At 39.2% G+C, this 12,830-nt stretch overlaps 2 protein-coding genes across 2 annotated transcripts in view; both read right to left on the bottom strand.

The window, feature by feature from the left end:
* Window positions 1–12,830, bottom strand: part of LOC133991251 (uncharacterized) — a 267,931-nt gene that overhangs the window by 122,527 nt on the left and 132,574 nt on the right. The gene's annotated exons all lie outside the window — the stretch shown is intronic.
* The window catches only part of LOC133991248 (cadherin-6-like), an 88,069-nt gene that overhangs the window by 14,580 nt on the left and 60,659 nt on the right, over window positions 1–12,830 (bottom strand). The window contains exons 6-9 of the mRNA XM_062429749.1: window positions 9,953–10,140; window positions 8,517–8,767; window positions 3,736–3,872; window positions 1,904–2,025 (exon numbers count right to left, since the gene is read on the bottom strand). Coding sequence (XP_062285733.1) covers window positions 1,904–2,025; window positions 3,736–3,872; window positions 8,517–8,767; window positions 9,953–10,140 — 698 coding nt within the window. The remainder of the gene's footprint in view (window positions 1–1,903; window positions 2,026–3,735; window positions 3,873–8,516; window positions 8,768–9,952; window positions 10,141–12,830) is intronic.

Below are 12,830 nucleotides of genomic sequence, written 5' to 3'. Positions count from 1 at the left end.
TCAAAGTCATTTTTATTGCACAGTGAAGTCAGGATATTAGGCTGCTGGGGGAGATTGGCAATTAAAAATGTCAATCAATGTCAATGCTTGGATATAAAAGGGTCATGAAAGCAATGAAAAACCAAATATTCCTGATTCATGTAGAAATATAAGAGGGGGGAAAAGTGTAGTAACTTTGCAGCGATGTGCTAAAAATATTGTAATAAAAGCAGCAGACATGTTGGCCTATATTATCAAACCCAGAACAAGGGTCAGCGTGGTGGCGAGGGCTGATTCCATGCAAATGCTGTGTTTTTCTATTCATAAAAGGGGATTAGCAGCTCGGTTTAGCCCCTTGAACATGGCGTGTCCCCGTAAGTGATTCATAAAAGCACATCGCCCGCACAATAACTACACTAACACCCGCTCCAGGCGGGCTGGAGAGTCTGTACGCGTTCTACTATTGGAGGTTGTTTCAGGTTCAATGCTGCACACAGTCCGCTCCCATTATGAATCAACAGTGAACGGTCATTTACCACAGTGTGCATGTCTGTTTAATGTATTTCTATATATATGTGTATGTTTCTGCATTTCTGAAGAAGCCTGTCTATCTCTGTTTATAAGAACTTGGCAGAGCAGTAGCAACTATTGAGGACAATGAGGTGATATAGAACATTTAGTACTGAGCTGGGAGGGAACCAAGTGATTGGGTAAAAAGCTGGATAACAATTATATAAGTTTGCTGACTATTATAGGCTATTTTGGAGGGTGTGTTGCAAATTCCTCATCACTCGTTGTTATACCATTGCCAACATCTCTCTCTCTCTCTCTCTCTCTCTCTCTCTCTCTCCCTATGTGTGTGTGTGTGTGTGTGTGTGTTATCTTGCTATCTCCCTGCATCAAGGCATATTGGCAGAATCATGTCGGCCCAGGCTAATGCACTTTGATGAAGCGAGACAAGACACACCAGAGAGAGAGAGAGAGACATTAATTATTATCAAGCTTTTATTACTGAATCACATGGTTTGGTCCGGTACTAAATGTTCAGGTCTGCAGGCGGAGGTGAGGGAACCCCTGGTTTACATCAACCTGTCTGCAGCCTGGTTCTCTTAACAGCATTTTCAATAAAGACAAAGAGCCAGCAGCACCTAACTATACATTCAATGAACCTGTGGTAGTTTATTTCTTATTCTAGGCTTTTATTGATTGACTGATCTTGATTGACTGGGGTTCTTTTTAATTATGCTTCAGCACATACAAGCTTCATGAATATCATTCAAAGAGCCAATCAGTGATCTGCAACTGCTCAGAAGCACAAATTAAAAATTGATCTGTGTATGTTCTGTCTAATCACAAACAAGAATGGTTGTCCCTATACCCTAATGTTGTTGTTTTGTGAGATGTCATGTTGTGTTTTGACCCCCAGGGCCACCGTAGCTTTACAGGTTGTAGTTTATATATTCGCAGATTATTTTACACAGAGATTGTTTATTGTATATATTATTTCATTTTATCATTTTCACCATTACCAGGCTACTGTTATGCCAATTTTTGAATTTCTCCCTAGGGGGATCAATAAAGATACCTTACCTTACCTTAACATGAGTTAGGTTACCATTTTCACATAAGTCAGTTGAATCTTTTGGAACTCTAATCATTTTTTTTTTTAAAGATTTGTACATGGACCCATAAGAGATTGGAATGGATCTACATTTAATACATGGATTCAATAAATTTAATATTAGCTTTAATTAGATATAATACTATTAGACTCCATATGTAGGCTTCCATTGATCAAAAGGCAGCCTTTACTAATCAAGTTTGGTTCCTTGACAGCCAGAAATAGTGGCATCCTTAAATAAGAGTCACTGCTACTGCCTTTTCAACTGAAACAATATATCAGGAAGTGTTAAAGAGCTTGTACCTGACCAGCTTTGGTCCTCTCACAGACGAAGGTCTCATACACAGTGGCAAAGGTGGGAGCGTTGTCGTTAATGTCCAGCAGGCGGATGTAGACTGAAACATGGCTGCTCTGACGAGGATTATCTAGAAGGCAAACACAGGAAAGGTTTCATGCTGGGTAATATTTAACACCCTGCTTCACTTCTATTGTACACATTCACACTATGAGCTGACCAGTATAAGCTCAGACTTTCACTGTGACGCCCCCACTGCCAGTCCCTGATGAAGGAGAAGGTTAGCGTAGAGTGTTTCCATGCAATTTCCATTAACAACATTTATTTTCCATTGTTTCCCTTCTGGTCACAAAGCTGTCTCTCCCTCTTTTTCTCCCTCTCTTCACAATTAAATATAAAAATAGCAAAACATGAAAGAAAACAAATTAGCCTTTCATGAGAGAATTCATACACATTGGCCATATTTTTGTGAGCCTGAGTATGAGTACTTGCTTTATAGAGTTCTGTAATTTTCACAGCATGTCTCAGTCGAAAACCAGGGAAACCAATCATGTTTCCATTTCACACTAGTGTCTGAGTCAAATTGTTTGTGGAAGCCGAGGTTATTTGATATAAATGAAAACTAAAACTAAAAAAAATAAATAAATAAATTCAATAATTAAAATAAACCCCAAAACTATATATTTATTGAGTTGGGTGGGGGTGGGAGTTATTTACCTTTGTTCTATTTTTGGCATGAAAGAGATTGTGGGAGTATGCATGGCTGCTTTCTGTTTCTCATTATCCAGCAACAGTTTAGTTACTTACAAAAACAGATTTATAGATATAAAATGGCACAGATGGGTCACTCTGCTTCATGCTTGTAGTTTATTAGTTTTATATTATAACTACTTTCTTTTCTTTACAGTGTGGAAGTGGAATATTGCTTTGGCTCTATTATAGACATGTACCTTTATGAACAGACATTAGAATCCTAGTAAGATCTCAATATAATGATCTGATTAGTTATACTGTAGATATTAATTTGTACATTTTCACAAATGAAACGACCAAATATTTCATAGACTTGTAGGTTACATCTCATTTTGGCGTTCTACATTACATACATACTAAATTGGGGGGTATTCTGTATTTTTCTTTGTCTATTTGTCAAAATATAAAGACGTAAACCAACAATGAATTGATCTACTAACAAATGACTAACTATGAACACACATACTGTAGCTTATTTTGACTCAATCCTACACACACTGTCCTGCTACCAGAAATACTCACCAGAGCAAAACTAATATGGATGAATCCACTGCTGAAAATACTCCCTCTAAAAATGCACTGTGCTATTTCCCGATACACGAAGTATGTTTCTTTCCTTCCTTCTTTTCCCTGTTACTTTGGTAATCAACAGATGTCACTATGAACAGATTTCATTGACACTACGTATTCTGGAGAAGGTCATTTTAGTGAAAACAGTTCGTGTTGAGGTCCATGGATCAGGACATTGTTTCAGGAAAGATAAGACACTAAGAAGCACAAATTAAATTCCACTCGCCCCTATTTTAAAAGAGTGGAATCAAAAATCTTTGAGTCTGACAACCAAAAACTGGACTGCAACTATCTGCAAACTACTGTAAATATGAATTTTTGTCATTTGTGTGAACTGACCTTTTACTGCTCTCCACTCAGCCAGTCTTGGATATTACATTTAGTGCTCTAACGTCTTGTCATTGACTGATATGTCGTGGTAAGCAGACACTCTCTCTACCTCTATACATCTGTGGTTTACGTCGATAAATCCCATCATCTCTTCAAACAGTCCGGCCCCCCCCCCCGCTAGACTTACTGAACTCTGTGGCGATGATTGAAATATTATGCCAGGCGGTCTCCTCTCTGTCCAGGCTTTTGAGGAGGAAGACAGATCCATTCCCTGGATGGACATTGAACAGGCGGTCCATGTCGGTGCGCCGGTCGATAGAGTACCTGTAATAAGCCAAACAGCCAGGAGGTGAGAAAGTGCTAAGCTAAGTCAGTGGGTGGGATGAACTTCGTGGCCCCTTGTGTGTGTCTGCAGCCCCACCAGGGATTCACAGCAGCAGGCAGAATAATTGATTTCTCTGGATCTATGATGGAAGAGAGCACATGATGATAGAGTCGAGTCTAAAGTGACCTGGTGGACTGTGGAGTCACTGTAGACATGTTTAAGTCTTTAAATCTGTTGGAAGAACAACGTGATTCCATAAGTGTTATATTACTTCAAGCCTTAACCTCTGTGTGAAGGTGTTTTTATTGCTTCTAACAGTATTTTATAGTGTAAAGTTTCCCATTAACCCTGTGGTCAGAAGAAACAGAGGAGCACAAAATTCTGAACACCCCACACAGCCCTCGACACCAGGACACGTGTTTGAGCATCAAGTGGAATATCTTAAAACTAGCTTAGATTTGCTCCAGCGAGGTTCATCCATGTCCACAGATTGATGTGGGATCATTTACAGGACACCAGAAGGGCTCAGAAGGTCCAAATAAGTGGTACTATAAAAAAAATATGGGAGGGTTTGGGGGTTCTCTCCCAAGAAAATGTGATGAATAAAAATTTTGCAAAAAACTGCATTTTCCCATCATTTTGGACCATAATCATTACAATATTTATCAAAAGACAACACAGATTGTAATTTTTCACAGTACAGTCACACATTAGCAAGAATGAAGTAAGTGCTATGTCCTGAAGTAATCCTCACTGAGAGCAGGATTAGAATGTATTTAAATTTTAAATATAACCAAGCAGAGCAGTTTATAACAGCAATGTCACTATATAAACTCAACGTTATGGAAAGAAATCTAAAGTGTCAGTAAAATATAGAATATATCTGTCATCAAAGTACTGAGTGAAGTTTAGAAAGAGTTGAGAACATAGAAATCAGTCCTCCCTTTGCTGATGAGGATTCACTGCCTGCAGGTTTCACTGGTAGAGACAGGAGGCTCTGGTTTGGAGGGGCCTGTAGCCAAGTCGACAAGAATCTGACTTACTACACACTTAGCTACACACACAGCTTTCATTTGAGCTTGTTTGTAACAAATCCCTATAAGCCTAACCATAACAGTGGTTGTGTAAAAACCAGCGGTAGATGGATCACTGTGGGCAAAGCAGTTGAAAATATTGCTTTTCTACATGTTTACGCTTCTTGGATGGATGGTTTGATAAAGTATTTGCCGGCTTTTTTTGCTAACAAGGGTTTTATTGCACTTTCGGTAAACAGCAATTCTTCCACTTTACCTGGTTCACCTGGAACCATTGCGGCCTCTCTGCTCTGTGTGTGTGTGTGTGAAGGACAGAGAGGAAAAGCCATACATGATACCAATTGCCATTCTTGACCCTCTCGCTCCTATCAGTTGCTCAAAACGGAGATATAGTGTGTACGGTTTGTCTTGATTATTATGCACAATGTGACATTTCAGCAGCAGCTCTGCTCCGCTGTTGAAAGCATACAGAGGAAACACTGAACTTATGGACAATACACTTATGAACTCCCTTTACAGATAAGAACGCTGCAGCAAACATGTCTGTTAGTTTAGTATGGAGGTGAAGATGGAGATCTACTACCAGTTCAAAAATACACCTACCAACATCTCCAAAGCTTAATAATTAACATGTTGTGTTCTGTTTGTTGAACCCTCACACATACGCATACAATGTAAGACTATTTGTGATTTGAACGTCTTAATCTGTAAGCCTCTGCTTGTTTCTTCTTGCCTTGAATCTAGCAAGATATATTACACAGGGCAATTGTAGCCTGAACATTTGATATCCCTAGTGTGGATAAACTGCCAATTACATGTTTAGTCTTATAGTCTTATTGAAACATAGATAATATTTGTTATTATTAGTTTTATAAGTCTTTTTTCCCCAACTGAGTATGAGCATATTCTGATGAATTTCCGTTAGCTCTCACACGCTAAAAGGAAAACTTCTGAACTCAAATATTAACCAAAATACAAACCATATAGATTTTTTTCTCAAATGAATTTTAAGAAAATAATAAACACAATATATTAAAATATATGCTAACTGAACCCAGACTGAACAAAACGTCTTTTAGAGGTGGCACAATTGCTTTGAAAGACAACAAGTCAGAGCTACTACATAAAAACAGTCAGTGTGTGTATTGTTAGCAAGCTACAGCTAATGTAAGCTAACGTCAGCTAATGTGTACAGTCAGTATATTTGCTCTTTGGGGTGAATGAACACAGACTGCAAACACTTCAGCTTTAAATAACGCGATGTGAAAATCTCTTTATATTGAATCTGAACACACCTTCAACCAAAGATCATTTTTAACTGTCATGTGGATTCCAAACCAAAAAAAATGACGCACAATCTTTGATCTGTAAGTTTGGACGAGAAGAAGAGACTTTTGAACAACAGCTAACCTCGCTCTTCTAACTACCGGAATCACATAATTGTACTGCGCTGGAAGCCTCCTGCATTCTGTCCTCTCCTCCTATTCAATCCTACTGTAGTCTGTTCAAAACATCATAGATACTTGAAAATATCTTCCCACTGTAGACTGCTCACAGAGCGTCTCTCTATTTTTGAACTAGTTGCTGAATGCAGCTATTCACAGCTTCACAGCACTCCATAGATAATAGAACTGAGATGCCTTTGCTTCTGCCTGCCAGTCAAAGTGGAGACAAACTGCTCTGTGAACAGAAACTGCATATTGTAGTGTGTATGTGAACATTTTCCATGCCTCTGGATTCAGGATGGTTTCACTGTCCGCTCAATATATATAACATCATTCTGCTTTTCAGACGTTAATTATGTACCATTCAATCTTAATTATTGTTTTCCATAAAGAGATATATGAATCTCTTTGAAAAGAAAACAGTGCTTCGGTGCATCAAGGCTTGATCATAATTAGAAAGCACTCAACAGTAAAATAATAGTTCACTGACACAATGTGAATAGATGATATAGTCACATACCCAAATGCACAAACACAGGAATAATTGGAATAGTGTGTGCGTGTGTGTGTGTGTGTGTGTGTGTGCCCCCTTGTGACACATCATTTTAAGAGCACTCCATGGTTCCATGCTTGTTTTAATTGGAATATGTTCCTCATCACTGCTTAAAATGTAGAGAAATAAGGGCTCAGTTGCAGTCTCTAACTGTGCTGTCCTGCCTGCCACAGTTCATCTCCTGTCAGTTCAACACACTCCTCTTCTTGCTGCATACATACATCATCATTTAATTCCATTCAGCTCATCCTGCACTTCTCTCTGTTTACACTGCACCATTTTCTAGATTGATATTAACTCGCTGTGTCCTATTACTTTTTTTTGGCAGTAACTCAAATTGCCCACAGAGATCAGGAAAGTTTCAACTTATCTTAACAGTCTTACAGTACCTGATCAATACTCGCTGCAGCACAGCAAATTACTTCAGGCTTTGGGCGTTTTTTTATTTTGTAAACAGAAATTTCCCAGGATGTATCGATGTGCCGTTTGAGTAATGGACAGTTCCTAACAGCCGAGCAACAGAACTCAAGCTATCCTAATGCCGAGCATCAATAATGAACAGTGCTGCAGTGAGGTTTAAATATAGCATGTAGGTGCAGGTTTCTGTTGTCAATGTGCTCAGCAGTTTTCACATACAGACTGTTTGATTCATAATCTGAACACTAATCACTATTCTGTTATCACTTACATTTTTTTTTTACCACGCTTCATATTTCGCTTCTGCTTTCTCTTTTCACATTTTTATCAGAGATCCTCACAAGTCTACAGAGCACTGAGGTCCATCTGAAGTCAAAATTCATCCGACTTCAATTTCTAAAATAGCAGAGAAAGAAATGTAGATATTCTGCTGCAGGGACACAAGCTTCCTATTTTCAGTCTGATACAAGCCAGAGTTGTTTTTGACTGTCCTATTCCATGCATGAACTGACCATTATTGTCCAGATTTATTTAAATCTTGATGTAGGAAGGACATTTGCACACTCCTTCCTCGCTGATATGAGGCTACACTTTCTGATTAGATTTTTCCCCCTGAATTGTTAAATAAATGTAACCATGCAACAGTTATGACACTGATAACCTTACTTATCTGTAATTGAAACTGACTGTGTTTACGAGGTAATATACAAACAGAAGCTGTAGTCTGTAAATAGAAATTAAAGGTGCAGTGTGTAGGATTTAGTGACATCTAGTGGTGGGGGTGCAAACTGCAACTCCCCCTTCTAAGGTGTGGTGTGTAGGAGAACCTATGGTTGACATGAAACTCGCCAAAAACATGAAAGGCCCTCTGTAGGAACATGGCAGTGCAACATGGCGGGCTGCATGGAAGAGGACCCCCTCCCTCTGGATATAGAAAGAGCTAATACTAAGCTAAAAAACACAACAATTCTTATTTTCAGCTGATTATATACTAATTAAAACATAGTAATAAGACCAAGACCGTTCTGCTGGAAGCCACTAAATTCTACACACTGCTCCTTTAAAACTTGTACACAGTTTGTAAAAAAACACCCAAAACATCAAAATCACACAAATCAACCAATATCTCATAATTGGATAAAAACACTGTAAATCTAAAAAAAATCAATAAAACAGACTGAGGTTTCTCCTTACTTGACTGGACTGCGAGCTCCATCGGGGTCCATGGCGCTGACCGAGCCCACGGCCACGCCCACCGCAGCATCTTCCTTCACTTCCATCAGATAACTGGCTTTGTCAAACAGCGGCGGCTCGTCCACGTCCTCCACGCCGATCCGAACCGTGGCCATGTCTTTGTAGCCCGCCGACATGAAGCGAGTGTCCACCTGGGTGTTCTGGACCTGGATCTCTATGGTGTAGGACTGCTTCCTCTCGTAATCCAACGGCTGTAGAACAAAATATTAAGTAATGATATTATAATATTCTCTCTCCATGTAGATCTGTTTTACTTTTTCAAAAAAAAAAATCTAGCTGTTAAATGCTCCACACAGGATTTCCCTCATCGTCATAGTGATAGCAGGCAGATACCCCGCTGTGCATTACATGTAATCCAGCAAGAGAAGGATTTGATTTCATATCTTATTAAATTTGATAGTTGAGAAATGGAGCATCAAAGGCAGAAGTCATGGTATATAAGAACACATCTCCAGATTCACTGACTGTCTGAACGATACAAGAATGAGAAGCTTACTGAGGTCGAACATGAATAAAAATGTGATATAAAGCGGCTGACAGATAACTATAAATGTAAATAATACTGATGATGACAATGCATTATAGTTACTTTTTCACATAAGAACAAAGCTTCAGATTTACTTCAACAGCTTTTGCTTTTTTTTGTTGAAGGAAGTCTCTACATATTGTCCTCATCTAGTTTCCAGCTGACAGAATATCATTATTTCTTTGTTGGCGCTCACAGACTTTCTTTCTTAGGTGGTGTCAGCAAGAGGAACAAAAGAATTTCTAAATATCAATTTTGATTGTACATCAGTAAACACACTCTGTGAGGACACTGTGAATATCTAAAAAAGCAGCTCTGTTCCCTGTGTTTGTGCTCAGCTGCAGGAGGCTAGGACTTGGGGGGGGGGCTGTGAAAGGTAAAGATGAATAAGTTTAATTTGGTTTCTTTCATCTGTCAAGCATGCCCAGGCTTTGCATATTTAACAGTACGTGTAAAACAGACTACGTGGGCAGGATCCTTATGAGTGGAAAAGTGTGGGATCTGCTGAATCACTGCTTTAGAATTTATTTGATTTTTACAGCTGCCACGAGAAAAAAAAAAAATCAAGATAATTAAAAGTCGGCCTCATTTTGAACGTAGGCATCGCATTTTAAATGATTTACAATACATGCAGTTTGATGTATTTTTTTTATTCTATGTTATCCAATGTACAGGACAAGAATACACTACTTACTATGTATTTTACTTGCTTATTTTAACTTTTCCTGTCTATCTTTCCTCCTTCCACTAAAAGCACTTTGGTAATCTGGCTTTCATGTTAGTGCCACGCATCAGTTTTATAAATCTAATTAGTACTCTGAGCCTGCAGTTGAGTCCTGTTTCCTCTCACCTTGCTGACGGTGATGACTCCCTCCTGGGTATCTTTGTCAGTGGAGATGTCAAACATGTCCATGCCGTCTCCGCTCACAATGGTGAAGTACATCTCAGCATTCCTCCCGATGTCTCTGTCTGTGGCTTTAATCCTCCCGACTGGAGTGCCGGACTTGGATGACTCAGGAACTCTGAACTGGTATATACCTGATGATGCAGAAAGCAGCGCTGTCACTATCAGAGGTAATTAACAGAGACGGTGTCCAAGCAACATGATTAATGTAGGCAGATCAGATCATTTGTAATATAAACCTGTGTGCAGTGTGTAGAATTTAGTAACATCTAGCAAAATGGACTTGGCAGCAATGGAATATAATATAATATATAATCATTGTGTTGTTTGGAGCGCTTGGGTAGTCGAGTGGTTAAAGCGCATGCCACATAAAGGCAGCGTCCCTGGGTCGAATCTGGCTACGGACCTATGCCGTAGGTCATCCCCCTCTCTCTCCCCCTGTTTCCTGTCGGCCTCTCTGCCAGCTACTGTACTTACAAATAAAGGCAAAAAGCCTTTAAATAAATCTTTTAAAGAAAAAATCATTGGTTTTAGGCCTGTCTTGACAACTATATCAGTTATTACGTAAATTATCGTCATAAATAATATTATTGTCATTTGAATATCATTTTATACCATAGATATAATGACAATATAATAGCATAATAATGCAAGAGGGGCGGGGGGTGGGATTGGACAGTGGGCGCTAGGCTTCTGTAAAAACACAGACTGTCATTATGAGCCAGTTATTTACCTTTAATTCCATATAAGCGGCGCATGATGATGTTGATAATTACGTTATTGTACGATAAGTTGATGACGTAACAGGTGACAGGCTTCATTGTGTTTTTAAGTCTACAATGGGTGCAGAGGAGAGGGTCGTCTTCCACGGAGGCCTGCCATGTTGTACCGCCTAGTGCAACATGTTTCTACAGTAGCCCACAACAGACAAACCAAACACTGGCTCTAGAGAGGGACTTTTGGGTTTCTCCCAAGTTTCGTGGTCATCGCAGTTTCTCCTACACACTTGGAAGGGGAGGTGGTATTCAGCTGGTTCCCCTCACCACTAGATGCTTCTAAATCCCCACACACTGCACCTTTAAACGTTATGGTAAGTGAAATAAGTTTTTTATGTCATAAGTTTTTGTTTGTAAAAAAAACCCCCTAAAAAACTAAACAGAAACAATCCCCCAAGAAACTTACAAACCAACTGTCTGATAGCAAGTGTACATTATAGATGTTGCTATATTCCTACTTTCTATATCCGCTGATGTATTGGATTATAATCTATCTGAGCCACCGTTAGACGAGCATTACAGAACATACAAATCTGTCTTTAATGAGACCTGCACTGCTCTGACAACAGCTCCATCTTCCATTAAACTCTATATTTTGCTGGTGTTGGTGCCCTGAAGGCTGCTGTGCTTTAGCTTCATAAGACACACTCTCCCATCTTTGAGACTTGCAGTATGTTCTTTCTTTTGTTGATTTTATATTAGTGCTATAAAACAATGTCTAATTGTGCCAGTGATCCACTACCTTGTCATTTGATCACTGCCTTCTCTTTACACTGGAAGGAGGGTTTTGTCTTATGCAATCCCTCTAAAGGTTACTTTCTCTTTCCCCACTGAGCAATATTTTCCATTGTTCACTTCAGGCAGGTTGTCTGTGGTGTCTACTGTGGCCTTGTTAGGCCCTTTGAGACATTTACTGAGATCAAGACCTGCACAAATAAATGTAAATTAGCATGAAAGTCTGAGTCAGTAGATAAATATTGAGTTCATCTACTGCTACTGATCAAGAACCCTATTAATGTGCACAGATAAGATGTGAGTCACTGATAGACCTGGCATCTTGACACTGTTAAAGTGTCATAGAATATGAATGCATAAACTCAAAGACATTTGGGAAGTTTGTCTCTTCTTCTTCTTCAAAAAAGATGTGACAGCATAAATGCCGAATAAAGAAACATCTTTTCCTAAGTCTTAGAACTTCATAAAGGAGGTTAGACAGGTAGACAGCAAGAACAAAAGAAGCATTCTTGGCCTGAAAAAAAGTAGTGTAAATGCTGATGGAAGGCAGGCGCTGGAACAATGTCTCTCTGCCAGAATGCTGACGATCATTAAAAAAAGCATTTCACTGTATTTTTTTTTGTGTGTGAGCGTGATGTATCCTTTTGTTCTCTGACATAAGTGCTAACACTGTGTTTTGCCGGCCTTTGCTAAGATTTTTCTTCCTCATTGTGAGACAAACACAGCTCCAGCCTGTGTGGAGAGAGAAAAAAAAAAGCTGCTCAACTGAGTCACTGAATGGAGTCCAAGCACACAAACACACCTAAATAAATGCAAATGAGATGTCACTCTGCTATATGAACCTGAGGCGTTTTCATATCACGATACCTCCTTTACTTTGGATGTTTGTGTGTGTGTGTGTGCGTGTGTGTGCTCCATCTCAGGAGATCTCGTGATGTGTGTATAAACCACTTGAGTGAGTAATTATATGCTGCTGAGACACAGCAGGCATCATGCGCCCTGGCAGCAAGACAGTACTCAACCTGCCACTGTTTTGATATATTTATGTCTGTTTGTGTGTGCGTAGACACACGGAGACATTGAGATAAAAGATGTGCTCATGTGTATACACAGTGCACACTTATTAATCGGAGAGGCTGCAACAGCTGACAAAATCCACTATCTTATTTAACAAAGAATTATTTCACAACCCTCAAAAACACAAACGTGTTATCAAGCTAGCTATATCTGTGTTGTTAGAGTTATTTATTATTGTTAGCAGCAGATTACATTTTCACAATTTGCCGGTATATTGAAATAATATTTTTTTCTTT

This window comes from Scomber scombrus, chromosome 11 (assembly GCF_963691925.1).
Source record: "Scomber scombrus chromosome 11, fScoSco1.1, whole genome shotgun sequence".
NCBI classification, from domain to species: Eukaryota; Metazoa; Chordata; class Actinopteri; order Scombriformes; family Scombridae; genus Scomber; species Scomber scombrus.
The sequence above is the reverse complement of the archived record's forward strand: the minus strand, read 5'-3'. Positions and strand labels throughout refer to the sequence as shown.